The sequence below is a fragment of the Condylura cristata genome, unplaced genomic scaffold (genome assembly GCF_000260355.1).
Source record: "Condylura cristata isolate star-nosed mole 26May11 unplaced genomic scaffold, ConCri1.0 scaffold00002, whole genome shotgun sequence".
Lineage (NCBI taxonomy): Eukaryota > Metazoa > Chordata > Mammalia > Eulipotyphla > Talpidae > Condylura > Condylura cristata.
In genome coordinates, this window is record NW_004567103.1 from 25,849,594 (window position 1) to 25,862,632 (window position 13,039).

A 13,039-nucleotide genomic window follows, 5' to 3' on the forward strand; every position below is an offset into this window, starting at 1 on the left:
GATTTAAAAGTATTACTTTATTAGTTTTTGTGAGCTAAACGTGCCTCTGCTTTTGATACTGCTTTTATTTTGCAACCAGAGAGAACTTCCAGGCCAGAGTGTCTTTTCTTTTTTATAAGTGTCCCCAGTGGAAAAATATCAAGGGTGAGTCAAAGCCAGCTGAACTGGATTCGTGTGTATCTTCAGCATCTGCACGTGCAGAGAAGAAATCAGGGAGCCCTCTGGCACCACAGTTCACACATCTGTCAGGTGAATTAATGTTCCAAATAGATGTAGTAATTCACGGGGTAACGTTTGTTGTGTCTGTGCTTCCCCCCCAAATCATAGAGCTCGGAAACAATGAACGCAAATACATTAGGTGAGACTGAACGCTGAAGTCTGATTGAAAGACTTTCTCTATAAGAATTACCTTTATTTCTTCTGAACAAGCATTTTCAGTTATAAGGCGGGAGAAGTCCACCTGACTAGAACAATGTGCACGTCAAATTCGCTTTCTACTCTTGGCTGAACACGAGTCAGCTGCTTCATTAGACCAGATTCAGATCATACACAGAGTCAAACAATAGTTATAAGAGTCCTTAATTTATATATTGTCTAAACCCAGTGACTTCAAAATCCAAAAAAGATGCTCACAACTGATCAAGAATTAAGATTTCCTACAAACCATGGACCACTCTTCAGGCAGACTGAGAAATATCTTTTTGTGCAATTATGAGAAGTGAATAAAATAATTTATAACTCAGAAAGCCTACTCATCTGCTCAACACTGTAATTATGCTTTGATTATTTATCAGGACATCCTCTGCCTCCCATTTGCAGTACTCTGGAGCTAGACAGAGGTTGATCTGGGCCTGGTGGTCTTTCAGATATACAGCAGTGAGTGAGAAACACCTCTCAGATGGAAGTGAATGAATTTTCACCTGAACACAGATGATATATTATTGAATTATGTCCCTGGTTACCAGATAGTCCAGCAACCATAAAATGATGGGGTTTAATCACTTATGGCCACAGAGCACACAGGTTTTGTTTGGTCCACATATGGGTTACTCCATTTGAAAATTTGGAGATTCCATTCAAAAGCTGAATTTTTCTTGAGATACTGGAACTTCTGGCCGCACTTGGCCAGCATTCTCCACAGGCTGTAAGTGGTTAGAGGGGAGGAGTCACTGCCCTTCCAGATGGAGCACGGCGCCCAGGTTCCACGGGCCTCCTACCCTGCCCCAACCACTAAGGTGACCTGTCTGCAAACACTTCTCTATATTCACATGCCGAGGGCCTATACAAAGTGGGTGCTCAATATGTTTGAGGAGTGGAGGACTCAATGCAGGAATCGTTCTACTCTTTCAGAGGAATATGCAAAGAAGGATGGAGGTTCTGTTTCTACAAGGCTCACTGAAGAATGGCTAGAAGCCCTTGCTCAATCACTAGCTTGCTGCTATTATAATTCAGCCTATGGATGGGACTAATTATCTGGAGTTTCAGAAAACAATTCTCAAGCTGGAAAATGAATCCTCTTGCAAAGGCAAGAAGTGGAATTTTGAAGGTCATGACTTGATAAGCAGCTAGTAAAGGCAGACCCTGAGCGACGACAGAGTTAAATAGATCTGACTTTTCTTCAAGGATCTTTCAGGAAACTGGTGACAATTAGGGGTAATTGTTCTTTTTGATTAAAGTAGAACTTGGGCATTCAAACTAGACAAAAGTTTTTTAGAAATAGATATAAATGGGCCCTAAAATAGGAATGCAGGTGCAAGATCACCAATAAGTTCTGAGTTTACACCCATGCAAATATGCATGGGAATGAATACTTTGCATCAGCAAGTGTCGGGATGAGTCTTACATATAGTCTCATTAACATTTCAAAGTCTTTCATTGTGGAAAAAGTCCTAAAACTTGAGATCTAAAGTCAATATTCTTTGGGGAAGCCAACAGTGTCACCTCAAAACATCAATCATATAATAAAAAGCAGATTAGGTCCTAAGATTTATTGATCCTATAATTTAAAATAGAATAGTAAGTATGTTTCGAAAGCACCATCCTTTTGGAAATCTGTGGAGGGAAACAGCTTTGTACCTGTTAGATTTTTACTACATTCAGGATTTGATTAATGTTATTTATAAACAGTATTTGGTGTGCTGAAATCCATTGTCTCAAAAGGATTAATAAGTTCCTTCAAGTTTTTGGAGCACATCAGAAACTCACTCATATTATGTCACCATGGAATATTTGAGGACTTTGCAATACGCAACAGAGGATAGACTCAAAATTCTGGAAGAGGAGGATGGAGTTGGGACAGAAGTTAACTCTGAAGCACAAACATTCTTAGACATCCTTTTTATTTCTTTCAAAATCTTGCAAATTTTGTATTTTACTTTATTATATACCTATGTTTTTGCTAACATAGAGCAATGATCTCTTTCTATTTCTCTAGTAAATGTGATACCCCAAAACATGCTTCTATATTGGAGGAGCAGAGAGGACCAACCCCATGCCAGAGAGTGACGTCCTGAAGGTGCGCGCATCCTGAGCTCTATGGTGATTACAACTCCAGCCTGCCATGGACCTGGCTTCCTGAGTATGGAGGGCCACTGGGAACAGAGGCAGGAGTAAGGACCACACGGGCTTTTATTAAAACTAAACTGTGTTCTCTGCGCTTTTGCTTTTCTGGCTTCAACTTGCACTCTGATGTCGCAGCTAGGATTGTGTTGCAGGTAGAACATGTTGGCAAACTTCCCTCTGCCCCCCCCCTTTTTTTCACTCCCCTTTTTGTATTCCTCTTTGCGTATCAGTTTTTGCCCCATGTTCTTAAGACAACCTGTCTCCCCTGAGGTGACCCAGGAATGTACCTAGGCCCTTAATTCCCTGGGCCTGATAAAGTTTGAGACCAGAGCACACACGCTCATGGCTCCTCATCTGCAAAATGTCATAATCCTACATTCCTTGTAGGGTTGTTGTGAAATTAAATGAAACAATTATGTGACATCAACTACGAGTATTATTAATAAAGTGAGGTAACTTCATCTAGAATATACCTCTTCATTTGCCATTACATTATATTCATCATAGCCAACGGACACTGAGTTAATTATAACAACTTGTTGAACAAGTTAGGTGCCACGAGGGACATCCTTTACATTATATTTTATGTTATATGTTCTAACTGAGAGAATATGGTTTATATCACGGGCAGAACATGGAAAATGTGGGAGAAATCCAGCATTTCTTCCTATCTGTGGGGAAGACATGGCTGTCAGAGGCATGGGCTATACATGATGAAGATTTACATACTGTAACTGCTCTGGAGCCCCCCAAGCAAAGGCACTGCAGAGATGAATCTCAGCAAGAATGTGCTGCCTGTGGGTAAACCAATATTTCAACCCCCGCTCATGATGACAGACCAGATAAGGAAGATGCAAACGTGGGTACCCAAGCATGTGTCTCCACATGGCATTCTTTAGAAACCCCAGTATTTGCCCTCCTCGTTTGTTTAGGTCAAGATAACTTAGGAAAATGAAAGAACCAAGTTAGAGAAAACCAGAAACCCCCCTCCCACAGTAAAATAATTATTGCTTTTTTAAACATCAATGACTCATGTTCCTATCTGCAGATAACTCAAACTTGTGACTGTTGAAACTGCTCTCAGAGAGTAAAGTCTGTCAGGCTGCTAACTGGGTTCAAATCCTCACTTGCATTTTCTAATAGACCCTTGGAGAATTTTATTTCAGTCAACATAACATCGGAGAGCTGCTGTGTACTCCTCACCTTCCATTTTCTGACTGTCATTTGAGGGGATTTACCGCTTTACTAACGCATCTTTTCCCTTTTTGTATACCTATCAGGTAAATACCGACATATATTTTCTCCTTTTCTATTTATAGTAACTATGTTTTGAGGTCATACTTTTCTCATTTCCCCTTCCCTGAAAAGGAACCTCACACTGAGAAGTTAACAAAATTGTTCAAGGTCACACTGCCTGTCCCTGGGTGGAACTTGGACTTGGATTCAGCTTGGCTTGCCTCCAAGGCCTGAGAAGTAGTCTCCCAGTGCTCTGGCAGTTCTAAAATCAGGACCTACAGTACCAACCACTGAAGTCAGGTGAACCCTGTCAACAAAGCTAACAAGTTCAGCTACGTGAAAAAAGCTCCATGAGTGCAGGTCTTGGTCTCAGGTTACCTGGTTGCTGCTTTCTCCCAGCCTCTCACAGTGCTAGCACATGAAACATGCAGTAGATCTTTATTGATTGAGTTAAGTTTTAAAAATGGGGATGCTCTCCAGAGATGCTCCTAATTCCAAAGGCCTTGGCACCTAACAGTATTGTACCAAGAAAGAAGAACGAGATGTACTCAAAACAGAATTGGAGTGTTTTAAGAAATTTCATTTAGTACATCTCTCAGAGTGAGCACATAAAATCTGAGGGCTTTGTTACTCTCTTACCAAGTGACTAGTAGCTCTCTGTTCTAGGGCTAGAAAAATATTTGTGTCTGTGTGGACTGTCAGCATTTTTATGAAGAGCTATACCTGAGAAAAAATCCCAAATCTTGTGGTAATCTAATTGCACTGAACAAGTCAACAAGTTTCATAAGAATAAAGTAATTTCACAATCAAAGGAATTGTGTAACTATCTAGTCTACAGTTTAATCCTGGATCACATTCAGTTTCATTGATTAAAACTTGCTTATGTTAGTTTTATTCTAAGACAGTATTTCAAATTACTTAGGAAAATTGTCTAAAAAAAGTAATGATGTTTTCCATAAAATGATTACCGATTTAAGGCCACGGACCTGGTAGGAAAATATAAAAACAATAAGGAATTAGGTCCAATCCTTCCTTCTAATAAAAAAGAAAGGACCCTGGCTGGGAGTGCAGGCTACCATTTATCTAACCCCTGAGATAAAATTTGGAAAAAGACAAGAGTTTAAAATTCCCGAGAGAAGAATTATAAAACTACATTCTAGCTGAAAAGTATGGCTTTTGGGTTCTCATTAACACAGCAGATTGGATTCAACTAAATGAGGGGTCAACAAGTTGCTTGTTGAATCAGACTGAGCATAATCTTCCAGTTTGCAAACCTCAGCGTAAATTCGCTGTCGAGGATACTTACAAGAGGGAAGAGGCTTCAGACAAGTAGGAAAGAATACAATAAGTCAAACCCAAAGCATTACTATTTTATGTTAAATTGAGGCAATGTTTTGCAATGATCAAAATAATCTGAGTGTGTTTATTAAGTAAACAGAGTAGTTGGTACATTAAGCAATCTTACTTGTAATTTCAATTTAAAACATGCAGTGATTCTTCTGAGGTGTTAAACTTGGCAGTTGTCAGCAAATTTGACTGTTTGTAAACACAGTTGAAGTGTTTTAAGAAAACTTCATTTAGCATATCTCAAAGTTAGATTAATCTTGTAAGAGTTGCTCAAAAGGATGAAATATTTTGTTGCTAGGTTTGAGAGTTTGCCTTTTTGGATATCTGAAGTGCTCAGGAAAAGACCAGATATATTAAATGCAGAAATATAACTAAAAATGGAAAGGAGAATATAAGTATGTCTCAAATGGGACTAATTTTTTAAGGCATTTAATTTGTTAAACTTGAGGAACTGAATCTAAGGAGAAACGAGTAAATGTAATTATATAAATAGCATAGCAACATCTATAAGCTATGAAGGCTTATAAAATTATCTTTTAAAATGTAATACCAAATTTAAAATTGTTTTAAATCTAATTAACTATAAATAATCCTGTATATACACAAAAGTTCCCCTGGGCTCTAAGTCCTTGGCTGACACCTTTTACTTGCTGAGTGCCTACTCTGTCTATACTTCATGGGTGATGCTACTCCCTCTTGAGTGACACAGGAGGTGAGTAAGGTTTCCTGGGGATAAGTGACTTGCCTAAGGTTACAGAGCACAACAGCCAGAATTTCTGTGAATTAAGATCCCACTCAAAGTTCGCATCACTGTCAGCGATGGGAGCACTTCTAATCACAGAACCGTGGCGTACTTACTGGCTTCTTCTTTAACTTTATCCATTTCTGCCATTAATGAAACTTCTTTGTCAATGATGCTGGAAAAAAAAAACAAAAAATGCTAGCTCAAAGATCAACTTTTAATAAACAATGGAAGTAAGAAGGGAAAAAAATCTTTTTTTCACTGAATAAAATACAAAATCACCATAAATATTTCTGTGTGACACTGTCAATAGCACACTCTGCCTTTCCAGAACTGAGGCAACATGGAAGAATGCTCCCAAGTATTACAGTGACATCTGCAGATTCAATCACTGTCAGCAAACCAAAAAAGAAGAAAACCCAAAAAACCTCTTTTCAGACTTTCGAAACTGCGCTGCTTTGAGTTTAAATTTGGGAGTATTTTTGCCCTATAAGTTCCAAAATTCCAAAAGCAATGTTAGAAGTATCTGAACAGCTGCTACCCAGTCCTGGGAGTTCTTCACTGCCCTGCATCCTGGCAGGGCCCAATTCTGATGTGGATGGTCCTGGGAAGTACACGGTGTGGTCTGGGTCAATTCATCCACATACTCAATAACAAAGTCCACACCATCTCATTTTCCCAATAAGCACTTCCAGGTTCAAATTTTTAGAAATCACTTATTTTTTGGCTAGTCCTTTGCAAAGGGACTACCTGCATAAAATAGTTATCTGTCCCAAAGTTTGTTTCTCTTCCACACCATCCCCTAGCCATGGTTTCCTTCCCAGAAACACACACATCATCACAAATTCTATACATCCCATCATAGCCTTTTATGTATGTATAGTTACCAGACTTTTTAAAAAGTCATTTTAACCATAATTATCTCTAAGAAATAAGAAATTTGGGGTAATATAACCACATTACGATAATATATACACACATTAACAGGAATTTAACATTATCAAATGCAGTATTCAAATTTCCCTTATTTTCCCAAACATTTTAACCCTTTTGAGCCAGGTGCTAAATAAGGCCTGTTCATTAAAACTAGTTGCTTTTATCTCTTAAGTTTGTTTTAAATTATATATTATTTATTTTAATATATTTACAATTTATAATATTTTAAATATATTTAAATTACAGATATCCTCCAGTCCTTCTCTTTCTTTTGCCCTTTATAATTTATTATTGAAGAAAGTAGTTTGTCCTGTAGTTTTCCAATGTTTGAATTTTGCTGATTTCATCTCCATTGTGCTATTTATCCAGTTTTGTGTTTCCTATACATTTATAAGGTATAAACATTTGATTAGATTCAGATGTTTTTATCTCAGGAAGAATATGTTACATACTTGGATCAGCAGACTCATAATGACACAGCCCACAAATATTCTTCCTGAAAGAAATCAAATCTGAATGTATTCCAATTTCCCCATCTAATAACAAGCTTATAGGAAATACAAGAGACATAGCTCTCTTTCATATTGATAGTCATTAATGATCTCTGCCTAGATCAACAGGGTTTGAAAAATGGGAATATTTAGATTCTATCATTCCTTTTTCATTTACTTACTATAATTCTTTCATAATGGTAAACTTATCAACTACTTGATTATCATGAAATGCAGTTTGTATAGAAAAGGCAAAACAGATAATTATCAGTTTTCAAAATGATAGTTGTTTCCTTAACATCAAGTAACCAATGAAAAATTTTTATTTTTATCATTTATGAACTCACACTTAATATACTGTAGTGACTGTTACTCAGATTATTTTAACAACATGCTTCTTTACTGGGTGTTCCTTTAAAATTCAAAGTGCATTGAAAATTACTTCCATTTAAGAGATAATATTTTGAAGTATTTCCAAGGTAAGAAGTGGTTCCTAGGGTATAGGAAACTAAACACTTGGTGAGTGAGGGCTGTGGGCTGAGGAGCTCAGCTCTTTCCAACCAGGAGATCCAAATGGAAAGAACCGAGATGTTCGGGGAGTGCCAAGTTCTCTGTACCTGGGAACCAAGCCTAATGCATCATGTGTAGACATCCCCATGATGCCCATGGCTTAAGGTCAATAGATCCGGTCACTTTGGTATGGCCAGTATACCTGTGCCTTCTGAACTGACATTACATGTGAGTGATGTCAATGTGTTTTAAGTCCAGGAAGGCGCGCACCATGAGAAGGAAGTATTTACTCATCTCAGGTCCCCTCTCAGGACGTTCCCAGGGTTTGTGTTTCTTTCAGAGACTACCGATACAGAAACCTCACGTATTTGCTCACTGTAGGAAATCTGAGTCAATAGGCTTGGTGCTTCCGTGATTAGGAGACACATTTAGCTTCCCTGTTAAATTTACAGAGCTGCAACAGACGTCAAACCATGTTTGTTTTTTAACAACCTTCTCTTTTCCTACTTTCGGAAAGGAGAGCTAAGGGATAAACTGGTAGGGGATAAGATGAGAACCTGGAGATCTGGAGACCGGAGCCCACATTACAAATCTGCAGTTAAATTACTCGGCCTGCGAAAATGTCTTTTAATTAAAGTGAAGGGGGAAGGAAGAAAGAAGTACCAGCAAGAAGGCTAGGAGCTGTGGAGGGTAAAAAGCTGGAAAAAAATCACCAGTAGCAGGGTGGGCAAAAGAATGTCCAGGAGCCAGATGCTAGAGCAAAAAGGCGTCAACTGTGAAGTGCATGATGCCAGCCCTCCATGCCAGCCAGTTCTCCGTGCTTGGTGCGAACGGTCTGCATGTGCTGGATGCATACACCTGGCACTGAGCAAGCAGTTGGGGTTCTCAATTGGGTCAGTGAGAGGCTAACAGATGGGAAGAGGCAGCAGAGTGAGTAGAGCATGTTAAGCTCCCCCCAGCCTGAAGAACTGCTACAAATCTTGGAGATGACTCTGGAACTTCCACACCACATGGAATAGGTCCAGGGCAGCTTATTTGACACTGTAGGATTGGATACAGGTTAAGTGAACTTGCAGGTCACCTGCGTTCCATCCTCTCCCTCAATGCAGTGAAACATGATTGCACAGGTTTGGGACAGGTTGCACCGGAATATACCTCAGAAAGCACTAGAAATGGGGAGACTGACAAAACATTCATTCACTGGACAATCATTTGCTGACACCCTGCCATATGTCAGCAAGAGTTTCGGGTTGGGGAAATAGCTACAGATTTAAAAATGATTCCTGTCATTTTTGTGAATCCTACATTCTTTTGGGGAGCAGGAAGGTGAGATGTGCCAGATTCACTAGGGAAATTGTAAAAAAAACAGATGGAAAGAAAATAATAATAGCAAAGAAATGAAGGGAAAAATAAAATCAGGATTTCCCCATCCTCAACCAACTGGAAGGCTCTGTAGAGCTGCCAGTTTTGACAGCAGGCATGGGGCACCCTTGAGGGAAATGCATGCACTTCAAGCGGAATCTTCAGCTCTCCTGAGTGGGAGAGGAGCGGACTTGAGGGGGAGTGCCAGGAGAGCCCTGTGCCGTCTCTCACCCCTACTCCCCAGACGACAGGGTTACCCACCTCGGAGGCAGGGAACCCTATCTATCGCCGTGTGAACATATTCTATGGGGAGAGCAGGGTAAGGGGGGGCCTTTGCTCATTTCATTTGCAGCTACATAAGCAGGATAAAATGTCTTGTTGAGTTCAGTTAACATAATTTCAAGCTCTGAGACGTTACAAGGTGGACGTTTGCAGTATGACACATACCCCCAAATCTAACACATATTGAACAAAGCTAAACCTTCATATGGTGGTTATTATTTCAAGCCTTTTGGGCTAGCAACAGGAGGGGTGAAGGTTATACACAATAAGTGTTAATCTGCTTACTGGCCACTTGAGTATGTGAAAATGCCTGTGAAGTTGGCATCAAACCATGCTCCCATTCCTCTGGGTATTTCCACATAAGATTGTCCTCAAGCATCTTAGCAGTTCAGGCACTGCTTTCAGAATTCGTGTACAAAAAGGAAGCCAAGGAGTCTTTGCCGAGTCCGGAGCCAGCTCTGAAAGGATGAGCTGAATGTATGACCAGGTGCTAGCCTGAGGCCGTGGCCCTGAACCTCCTTTCAGAACCTCAAAAGGCACACGTGAGGGTTTCCTTGGAGTTTTGCTTTTGAGGCAGCAGGTTGGTCCAAAGAAAACGACCTGTGGGGGGTGGATCCAGAGGCTGGAGTAGTAAAGGCTCGCGCGCCCTCTGCAAGCTTTCAGGCAGCGAGGAGCCAGCCTCTGTCATGGGAGTAGCAGACCAAGCAAAGGTCCAGGAGGAAAGAGGGCATCGAAGAGCTTCCAAACACCCACCCCCAGCATCCCGGGGAATTTATCAGTGCCAACTATAAGTCCGACAGAATCTTCCTAGGGATACTGTGACAGGGAGATAGACTGAGGGGTTGCCTATGAAAATCAACTCTACAGGCTGCTTCAGGACGGAGGGTACTTGACAGGTGCCTGGCAAGGAGTTACCAGCTGGAGGGCAGGGGAGAGCCTCTTAGAGGAACGACATCAGAGTAAAGATGAAAACAACCAGTGTCAGGGATCACAGTGCCACTGGGGAAGCAAAAAGGCCAAATGCCTCGCTCCAGGTACTGGTGTGCTGACAGCTGCACCAGTCCTTCAGGCTGGTGAGACAGGGGAGCTGGGATGTACTAGAAGGAAGGCAGGCAACCGAGCCTCTCAGCCCCCACCCCCTTGAATCTTTACTTTTTCTTGCGGCTCTCTGAGGCGTTCTGTGGTCTCGCCTCTTCTGGAATCACACTGCTCAAACCCCCATCACTGTCCTCCCTCTTTGCGGGATGCCACCGGACCTAGGCACAGGTGTGCACAATTCTCTATGTGCACTCACTGGGTGGGTGCTCCAGGTGCCCACAATCAGACAGGCGTGCCTCGCACCCACCTGCCTTCTGTGTTAACACGGTTAAGGCCCCAGGTGACAGAGTGGAACAAAAAGCCAGTTTACTCTGCTTACCCCACAATGGCATCAGCCCTCCATTGGCCGTCACTGAGAAGTGATCACAACTAACACATCCCGGGTGCTCACAGCAACCCAGAGACATTAGGGTGAGGGCCAGCACCTCACTGCAATGGTCTGAAGTCCATGGCACACCAGGAGGGATGAGGCTGCTCTTGCCTCGAGGGGAGGCCCAGCCCACGCCCACCCCTTGCTGCAGTCTGGCACCCAGTCTTTTCTCCCCATCTCCTCCACCTTGTGTGGTCATTCAGGTCTCCACTGAGGAGCCTGACGGAGTTTTTCAAGGCTTGTGTTCAATTTTCTCATCTTACACTAATGTTGTTTCCTAACAAAACTATTTGATAGTGATGGACATGAGGGAGGAAACATTCATTTTTCTAGGCCTAACAACAATACTTGGTGCTTCATATACATCATGTTTCTATTTACATAATTTTTGTCACTGATGGAATCTGATCATTTGAGATACATGCTTATTGGTGAATTTGGTGAATATTCATCAAACATAGGGTTTGGTTCAGAATCAAAACAGGTAACTGATGATTCTGTTTGCAAACTGGGGTGACAACGAAGTACTAGAATTAGTGCTTCCCCACCCCCCCCCACTGTGTTCAGCTCAAATTCTAGGTTTTGAACACTCCTGCGTTTCAACAGTGATTCTCTACCTAACAGAAATAGAAAATTCTTTTACCGCCTTTTCATTAGCCACTAAATGTTCTCTCAGTGGCTGGGTTACACCCTCCAGAGGGCACCAGACTTAAAACAGAGCAAACATGTTCTATGTAAATAGAGCTCACAAAAAACCATGGTGACCTGACGAGTTTCAGGTGTGTCCTTTATCCTCCACATCTTCTCAATTTATCTAAACTGCCAGGAGAGCAAAATTTTACTCTGTTGCCATAAAAAAAGCTTTTATTAGAGAAGCAATAAGGTGTAAGAAGATCATCATGGCAAAGCCTTTATGGTTTATTATATAGTTAATCACAGAGATAAAGTGTCATTTTATAAAAATGTTTTCCCGTCTTGATTCCTTGCTATAGAGGACTCATGATAACAATAATAAAAAGAATCAGAAAGGCACTTTAGCAGGAATTGATTTATCATTTTCTCTTCTGTGGAAGACTCTTCTTTGTATTTGGAGGCTGAGTCACTGAGTGAGGAAATGGTTTCCTCTGGAAGCAGGGCTGAGCCACGTCGAGCCCCCTGTCCTTCATAAATAAAGATGCTGTGAAGGGGAGTAGCCAGAGACTGCTGGGGGTTGATAAGCTGGACAGCAGAACCTGCTGGCGGATACTGAAGAATGAAAGCCGAATTTCAGAGGGAATTTAAAGAAATCAATCTGTAACAGCAGCCAGAGTTAAAAGTTAAAAGAGTTAAAACCCGGCAACATTCCATCTGCCCTGTTCCCTGGGAGACTGTGGAGGGAAATTGCAGGAACATCTGACTCCAGACAATTTTACTTCAAGACCTTTTCTTGGGGGAAGTGCTTCAGCTGGGAGCCCGCTCAGCTGCCAAGCAGGACAGGGCAGGAGAGCAGGAGGCAGGAGGCTGTGCACTACTTCCGCCCGCCCCCTGCCCCCCAGAGCCTCTGCACAGGCATAAGTCAGACCAGGCCACTCTGTAGCCTCCACAGGAATCTACTGCCCAAAGGTAAAAACCAGCCTTTCAGGCCACAGTAAGACCGAGGAGCTTATAGAGAAGACTTAACAATGGGGGCCCAGCCTTTGCTGTCTGCAGAGTGCCTTAGAAAGGAAGAGATTTAAGTCCTCCTTTGCAAACTTCCTCTAGTGTCAGCGTTTTTTTAGGTCAAGACAATTTAGAACTATAAGCTCCCCACCCTTCCCCACCCCTACTAAGAAAAAAATCATTTAGTTTTCCTATATAAACTAAATTCAAACTCCTGTTTGTGGGAACATTCCTGGTAGAGGAACATTGTCAGACTCACTTAGATTTTCTAATAAACTGTGTAAATAGCAGCGAGACTTTATTTCCAGTTAAGAAGACAGACGCTGGAGCTGGCTGGGGTGAGCACACTGAAGCAAACTCCCCACCAGAGAAAGCAGAAGAGAAAACAAACTGCTGGGAGGAAGGATTCTAATAAATGCCAAGGTGATGTTTCAGCTTTTCTGATCTCTACCAAATAGCATAAGG

The 13,039-nt window shown here is 41.5% G+C and overlaps 1 protein-coding gene across 9 annotated transcripts in view; it reads right to left on the bottom strand.

Annotated features, from left to right (window-relative positions):
* SPATS2L (spermatogenesis associated, serine-rich 2-like) overlaps nucleotides 1–13,039 on the bottom strand; it is a 157,457-nt gene that overhangs the window by 9,480 nt on the left and 134,938 nt on the right. For all 9 annotated transcript variants that reach the window (XM_012727732.1, XM_012727727.1, XM_012727752.1 and 6 more), the window contains one exon: nucleotides 6,004–6,062. In XM_012727732.1, coding sequence (XP_012583186.1) covers nucleotides 6,004–6,062 — 59 coding nt within the window. The remainder of the gene's footprint in view (nucleotides 1–6,003; nucleotides 6,063–13,039) is intronic.